Consider the following 8,652-nt stretch of genomic DNA (forward strand, 5'->3'; position numbering starts at 1 on the left):
ATACACTTTGACTTTTGAAAGTAGAGCAGTCTTACCTGAATACACAATTTCAGAATTTTGAATTAACTATCTTCATAGTAATATCTACTAATGGTTCTATTCATAATCTTCCCTAAGAACTATAATTATAAAATTTATGGTGGTCTTATTTCTATTGAACATGCAAAATCACAAGCATTCAAAAGTTAATACCAAACTCCATACTGTGAATCATTAATACTATTATTATGAAGACATTTAATGTAAAAAATATTCCCAAAGTAGTCCTTTGCAACCTATTTCCCACTAGTAGTGATGAAATCCCAAAAAATTGGAAGATACCAGCTTTGATAAGATGTTCCATAGTTTGGTACATTATTATTATACAAGAACATAGACAAATATTCATAAACATGAAAGAGAAGACTTACCTGGTTTATACTTTTCATCTGTAAGAAAATAATTTTCAAAAAGTTAAAGCACTAATAATTAATTAATCATTAACATATGTATGTTATTTTTGTTTGCAGCATTTTAAACTTGTTTATTTTAAGATCTTTGTTTAAGATACTATTTAGCACAGATAGTAAACTGAACTGAAGGAAACAAGATAGGTAAGAAAAAAATTACAGGTGATTCTTGATTAATAACTGCCTTGTTCAGTGATCACTTGAATTCTCGTGGCACTGGTCCTCAAATGTATCACAACATCCCTGCAGTCACATGATGACAATATGGGTGGTTCTCAATTGGATGCATTTACAATGGTCGCAGTGTCCCACAAACACATGGCTGACATTTGTGACTTTCAAAGTCAACTTCTGACAAGCAAAATCAATGGGGAAGCTTACAGTAAGTTGCAAGTCATGATTAAAAGATGTTGTATTTAACAACCACAGATGATTCTCTTAATTACTGAAGCAGAGCTGACGTTATAAGCTGGGCACAGTCATGTAATGTTTCATTGAGTGACCGCATCATTTAGAATCAGAGTTGCTAGTTCCTCTTGTGGTGATTAAGTGATACCTACCTGTATTTTATTCTCTGAACCTATTTAGAATGGCCTTCAAATTCAGATCAAATCCAGCGCTATGCAAATTGAGCATATCATGATTGCTCTTGAAGTTTTAACCTTAACATTATTAGTGTTTGAGACTCTTCTCCAGTTTATTTCTAGATTGTATAGCAACTGAAATATGAATGATATTGGAGCTCTGGAGTAGCATTGTTCTACAGTGATTAGCAGAACAATTAAGAATGACCATTTTATCTAATAAGATTTCATCTTCCTTAGAATTTAATCAGTAATTGCACAAGCAATGTTTGAACTGCTGCCTTCACAAGGGAGCAATTTGATTATACCAGACATTCTCAAATAAGCCCCTGCCTTTCCTAGGGGATTAACAGATGAATTATCACAACTTCCCAAATGATTCTCTCTTTCCATATGTTCATAGTGATCCAAATATTAACAGAATGTCATGGGAACTATCACAAAAAAGGCAACAATCAGTAGACCACGAATGTCCAACTCGCCACATCACATGATGTGTCGCGACGTATCGTGACTTTTTTTGCATTGTGGGCTGGCAGTTTGACACCCCTGCAGTAGATCGTACAGTATGCAACAAGGAATATGTGAAAGGGCCATTCAGGATTTGCTTTCAAGTACTTGTTCTGTTTCTTCTTTCTATTGCAGACTCATAGTTCATTTTAAATGATTACTTAAAAATATCAGTAAAAAGGTCACACAGACATTTAGCATGCGTTAGGGCAACATCTGTTAAGACACTATGAATAGTTTACACTGGGATTCAATTTACAACAGCAATTGCCATCCTAAGTGATACAGTCACACTTTATGACCACTCAACTTTGTGACAGAAATTCTGGTCTCAATAGCCATTGTAAGTGAAGAATTACTTGCAGTAGTTTGATCACCTGGAACATTCAAGTGAATAATCTCTTTCTCTGTCATGGCCCCCAACCTCTGAAATAGAATAGGTAAAGACGCCGTCTCTCTTCTAGGGTTCCGAAAAACTTTTAAAACCTGGCTTTGGTCCCAGGCCTGGGGTTGGTGTATCAGTATTATTGTGGTTTTTTTTGTTGGATTTGTGTTATTTACAAGTTAATTTTACTTTAGGCTCTCTGTTTGATTTGATATTTTAAATTTTATGGATTTCCCAGACTATGCTCCTCAAAGTCTATTGGATTTGGGCAACTAATATGACAAGAGAGACAATAAAATTAATACCTGTAGTAAGGGAACCATCTTATCTTAAAAGTGCCTCTACGGTACTATTTAGTGATTCCACATTTCCAGTAAAAATCAAGACTTGAGAAGTTCATACCTGTGCAAAGAACTGTAGCATCTTGTTGATGATTGCAGTTATGCACACCCCACCCAGGGTTCTTACAACTCCACAGAAAGAATTCATCTCCATTGCATTGGACGTCACTTAGGACAATTTTGCCGGAGCCTGAGCCAAACTTAGGCCAGGGCAGGGTTGCTACAGCATCCCCACATCCTAGCTGTTGGCAAACGACCTGAGCATCTTTCATATCCCAGTTGTTGTTACAGACAGTTCCCCAGGCTCCTTCATAATACACTTCCACACGTCCCTCACAATAGTTGTACGTGCCTGCAAGTCTGAGAGACAATCCTATGCAAGACAAAGTGAACAGATTAATATTGTTTACAGTTGGAAGTGAATGAAATACAATAGGGTTAGTTCTTTCATTTCACAGAATAGACTTCCCTGATTGGGGGGGGGAGGGGGTGTATCTATCAAGTATTCTGTAAATTTTGGGAATTATAGTGCCAACATCTGGAAAACTATCATATAAGCAGCTTGAGACTGAAACTTTCTTCTAACAGTACTTTAATCCAAAGTGAGTTTTAAATGGCAGTATAGTAGGTATTTATATGTATTTATTTTTATGGAAGGGTGGTAGAAAACTCAGTGAAAATTCTGACCACTTAAGTATTTCTTTTTCCCAAGCTATCCTGGAAGTGCCTTACCTTTATTTTGCTTTATTTTATGTAACAAATATCTAAATTTCATATCTAATTCTAACTCTCCTGTTTTACAATTGCACCATTCTATTCCACATATCTTTGCATACATTTCCGATTAACAGTAATGTTTTGCAAGAGATTTACTAAAATATAAAGCATTTTTGCATGTCACTCTCATTAGTATACATGCTTTTTAATCTGTGCTTTCTTAACATAAACATTTGATGGACATGACAGATAGGAGATGAATATTGCATTGCCAGTCAATTTTCACAAGCACAATTTTCACAATTCAATTTTGAAGAGGTATGTTAGATTAAAAATACAAAATTATAGCAATTTTCATTAAAATGGGCACCAGACTAATTTCTTCCCCGTACCTAAATGAGAATATTCCCATGATTGATTATGATTATATGTGGTTGGGGATGTGATGTAAAAGAAAGTTGTGTTTTTCAAAGGGACATTTTTGCACATAAGCACATTTTCCCTATGTGCTCAGTTTGTTTTACGAAAGATAAGAAGGTATGAAATATAAGATTCATATTTGTGAAGATAAAAGATATTATTTTTTTAGTTTAGTTAGTCTGACATTCCATCAGACTAACCTAGTGTTGAATACAGTTGCACTAACCTGGTGTTGGAGGTATCATCGGGGTAGATAGAGCTGGCACTAAATTGTGATTAAAGAAGCAGATTATTACAATAATTATCACCATCATTGCTGTTATGATAATAATTTCCAAATGCATACAAAACCCTTTGATCGCACTGTACAAAGAATACTGAATTGATACACAGGAACGTTGACTGAAACCCTCAAAATCTAGTTTCCCCCAAAATACTGGTGGCATAAGGCATAATTCCACAAGGGGGAGCTAAATCTTTATATTTAGTAACCTTCCAATCTAAAAATGGATATAAAGTTAGGGCTCCTTGCTATATTTATAGTTGTTCTAAAAGTGGGTCATTAGAAGTAAAAAAAAAAAAAAAAAAAACCGCTACTGAAACCCAACACCCACCGTTAGATTTCATTTTGTCTTTGCACAACTAGAAGTTTATATTTGTAAAGCTACCACATCCAGGTGAAAAAATATCGAGCCAACTCCAAGATGGCAATTAAAATATACAGAAACCTCTATTTTCTTGCTGCCATCATGTGGCTACATGAATTTTTCCAGATCAGATATAGCAGTCCGAAATAAATACAACTGGGTTTATTCATTTTGGGTTGCAGATGGGGACTGCAGCCAAGAAATTAAAAGACGCTTGCTCCTGGGGAGGAAAGCTATGGCAAATCTAGACAGCATACTAAAAAGCAGAGACATCACCCTGCCAACAAAAGTACGTATAGTCAAGGCCATGGTTTTCCCAGTTGCAATGTATGGCTGTGAAAGTTGGACCATAAGAAAGGCTAAGCGCAAAAGAATTGAGGCCTTTGAACTATGGTGCTGGAGAAGACTCCTGTGAGTCCCCTGGACTGCAAGGCGATCAAACCGGTCAGTCCTAGAGGAGATCAACCCTGACTGCTCTTTAGTAGGCCAGATCCTGAAGTTGAAACTCAAGTACTTTGGCCACCTAATGAGAAGGAAGGACTCACTGGAGAAGAGCCTAATGCTGGGAAAGATTGAGGGCAATAGAAGAAGGGGACGACAGAGAATGAGGTGGCTGGATGGAGTAACTGAAGCAGTAGGCGTGAGCTTAAATGGACTCCAGAAGATGGTAGAGGACAGGAAGGCCTGGAGGAACATTGTCCATGGGGTCATGATGGGTCAGACACAACTTCGCAACTAACAACAATAACAATAATGCAAAGGATTTAACATCACCGTGTGGGTCCTCTTCTTAAATTCAAAGTCTTAAAAAAGTACTTAGTGCCACTATTAAATAATAAAATAATAAAACGGTTAGCCTTTGTGCAATCATGTCAGGATTATCATTGGCAGTTAAATCTACTCTTCCCTGCTACTGAGAATCACTTCATTCTAAACTTTGTCCTTGGAAAATTTTCCACCTTGAAGAGTTCAATACCCTTGAATATATAGTAGGCATGTTACCTGAGCCAACGTCCTGAAGTATTTCTGTAATTAACATTAAAAATAGTGTGGGTTCCATGGCAGGATACATCCTCCTGGGTCTTTTCTTTTTGTATAAAGTATGTTTGCGTTCTTATATATATTGAGTTTTCAAGGGAGTGTCTTACTGTTTCTTTTGGCAATAATAAAACGAAAAACAAATGAGAAGATCTGTTAAAACTCTCTCTCTCTCTCTGTTTTTTTTCTCTCCCTTCCCTCCCCAACCCCCCCTCTCTCTCACTCTCTCTCTCTCTCTCTCTCTCTCTCTCTCTCTCTCTCTCTCTCACACACACACACACACACACACACACATACACCGAACAACTCATTTTTTCAAAAGCTTTGGTTCCTGAAAATCGTTTGGTGATTATGATAAACTCCTTCCAAATGAATGCAAATATAATTTCAGAATGACTGTATCTCATAGGAATCTTGAGAAATATGAAATTAACTTTTGGTGACTATAATACATTTAATGGCATTAATGCTTCTGACAGGTGCATGAGTTTCCCAGAGCTAAAAGTTTTGCTGATGATTTCCATTTGCACTCAGTGTCTGAAGCATCTCATTGCAGTGTTCGATAATAATCAGCCAGCACTGTTGGATTCCAAAATAGATCCCTTTCTAGTGGATCATGCTCATAACTCATGACTGTAAACTGTCAATGTCAGCTCAGAAATTAAAGTTGTCAATCTGTGTAAAGAAATTTGTTAAGTCATTCTGGCGACTTTGCAGAAATAGAAGATTTTTATAAAACAGCACTTGATAGTTTAAATTACAGGTTATTTTTGTAACTAGCAGCCAACAATCTACAAGATACCTCCAAAAGTGTCCAGAAAGTAAAATATTTGTTGTCCAGTGATTAGCATAGTATAGGAGAGTTTGAATAATCAGCGTTATAAAACTAGTTTAATNCTTTAGAAGGCCAGATCCTGAAGTTGAAACTCAAATACTTTGGCCACCTAATGAGAAGGAAGGACTCACTGGAGAAGGGCCTAATGCTGGGAAAGATTGAGGGCAATAGAAGAAGGGAACGACAGAGAATGAGGTGGCTGGATGGAGTCACTGAAGCAGTAGGCGTGAGCTTAAATGGACTCCAGAAGATGGTAGAGGATAGGAAGGCCTGGAGGAACGTTGACCATGGGGTCGTGATGGGTCGGACACGACTTCGCAACAAACAAAAACAACAACAATGCAAAGGATTTAACATCACCATGTGGGTCCTCTTCTTAAATTCTTTAAAAGTCTTTAAAAAGTATTTAGTGCCACTATTAAATAATAAAATAATAAAACAATTAGCCTTTGTGCAATCATGTCAGGATTATCATTGGCAGTTAAATCTACTCTTCCCTGCTACTGAGGATCACTTCATTCTAATCTTTGTCCTTGGAAAATTTTCCACCTTGCAGAGTTCAATATAGATATATAGTAGGCATGTTACCTGAGCCAACGTCCTGAAGTATTTCTGTAATTAACATTAAAAATAGTGTGGGTTCCATGGCAGGATACATCCTCCTGGGTCTTTTCCTTTTGTATAAAGTATGTTTGCGTTCTTATATATATAATCAAGGTGTTGATTATCATCTTTAAAGCGCGGCATGGCATCGGACCTGGTTATCTCCGAGACCGCCTTCTGCCACAGATTACCTCTCATCGGCCGATACGCTCCCACAGAGAGGGTCTCCTCAGGGTGCCGTCAGCCAGACAGTGTCGGCTGGCGACCCCCAGGGGGAGGGCCTTCTCTGTTGGAGCCCCCACCCTTTGGAACGAACTACCTCCAGAGATCCGGGTGATTCCGGATCTCCCCTCCTTCCGCCGCGCCCTCAAGACATGGCTATTTAAGTTAGCAGGACTGGCCTAAGGGGTATTTTAATTTGGTTTTAAAATAATTTTAAAAAAGAAATGGCCAAAAATTAATATTTCATTTTAATTACATTTTAAATTTAGTATTATTGTATTAGTTATCTGTTTTAACTGGCTGTAAGCCGCCCTGAGTCCGTTAGGAGAAGGGCGGGGTACAAATTTGATAAATAAATAAATTGATAAATAAATAAATATATTGAGTTTTCAAGGGAGTGGCTTACTGTTTCTTTTGGCAATAATAAAACGAAAAATAAATGAGAAGATCTGTTAAAACTCTCTCTCTCTCTCTGTCTTTCTCTCTCCCTTCCCTCCCCATCCTCTCTCTCTCTCTCTCTCTCTCTCTCTCTCTCTCTCTCTCTCTCACACACACACACACACACACACACACACACCCCGAACAACTCATTTTTTCAAAATCTTTGCTTCCTGAAAATTGTTTGGTGATTATGGTAAACTCCTTCCAAATGAATGCAAATATAATTTCAGAATGACTGTATCTCATAGGAATCTTGAGAAATATGAAATTAACTTTTGGTGACTATAATACATTTAATGGCATTAATGATTCTGACAGGTGCATGAGTTTCTCAGAGCTAAAAGTGTTTTGCTGATGATTTCCATTTCCACTCAGTGTCTGAAGCATCTCATTGCAGTGTTCGATAATAATCAGCCAGCACTGTTGGATTCCAAAATAGACCCTTTTCTAGTAGATCATGCTCATAACTCATGACTGTAAACTGTCAATGTCAGCTCAGAAATTAAAGTTGTCAATCTGTGTAAAGAAATTTGTTAAATCATTCTGGTGACTTTGCAGAAATAGAAGATTTTTATAAAACAGTACTTGATAGTTGAAATTACGGGTTATTTTTGTGATTAGCAGCCAAAAATCTACAAGATACCTCCAAAACTGTCCATAAAGTAAAATATTTGTTGTCCAGTGATTAGCATAGTATAGGAGAGTTTGAATAATCAGCGTTATAAAACTAGTTTAATATCAGCTTCCCTGGCTATATCCTTTAGTTGAGACAAAAGCTAAAGCCTCATTTCTGTGCAAACAAAAATACAGAACTTTATCTTAAAACGGTCTTTTCTAGATGTGTGCTTGCAAGTATCGAACACAAGGAAACCTATTGTTTTACGTTCATTTAGAAACAAACAATTTATCATAAATGCAGTATCAGCTAATGACCACAGACAAAACAATTAGACAAAATAAAAAGTTACAAACGCACTTCACTGTAACCCTGTGGATACGCTTTGATGTTCTTCCTTCTTTGAGGTGCACTATGTACTATTAGGCAAGATTTGAACTCTGTGAGGTTCAGAGAACAGAAGTTCATCCTAAGAACATTTGTGCTTACTCTGCCCTACCTGAAGTTATAGATTAGTTGAGATGATCAGTGACTGCTTGTGTGGCTCATTCCATTGTATCACTGGAAGGCTAAGATCAAGAGAAATAACTAGAAGCTTGAGTCATCTTCTTCTTAATGCTAACTTTGCCTATTGCTTTGGGTAGTTCAACTATTATAACATATCAGACTAAGTAGACTTTTGTCATGAGAAAAGATCTTTGAATTTTGTTTTCTGAACTACAATGAAAACAAGTTTATTGTTGTTTTCCCTCACTTTGGTCATTTTAAAATAGCTTTGTCATTTTCTTAATTGTTTTAAGCAATCCCCAGATTCTTAAAATTTGTACAGAAAGATGCATTAAAC

General features: G+C 36.8%; 1 protein-coding gene across 1 annotated transcript; it reads right to left on the reverse strand.

Moving 5' to 3' along the window:
• Positions 1-2,277: 2,277 nt before the first annotated feature.
• LOC114922656 (scavenger receptor cysteine-rich domain-containing group B protein-like) lies at positions 2,278-5,144 on the reverse strand. Its single transcript, XM_029284394.1, has 3 exons — positions 5,056-5,144; positions 3,633-3,671; positions 2,278-2,642 (listed from the first exon to the last, which is right to left on the reverse strand). The coding sequence occupies exons 1-3, from the start codon at positions 5,123-5,125 to the stop codon at positions 2,278-2,280; spliced, it is 474 nt and encodes a 157-aa protein (XP_029140227.1). The 5' UTR covers positions 5,126-5,144.
• Between the last annotated feature and the right edge of the window lie 3,508 nt (positions 5,145-8,652).

Source organism: Protobothrops mucrosquamatus, unplaced genomic scaffold (genome assembly GCF_001527695.2).
Source record: "Protobothrops mucrosquamatus isolate PMUCROS unplaced genomic scaffold, P.Mucros_1.0 scaffold566, whole genome shotgun sequence".
NCBI lineage: Eukaryota > Metazoa > Chordata > Lepidosauria > Squamata > Viperidae > Protobothrops > Protobothrops mucrosquamatus.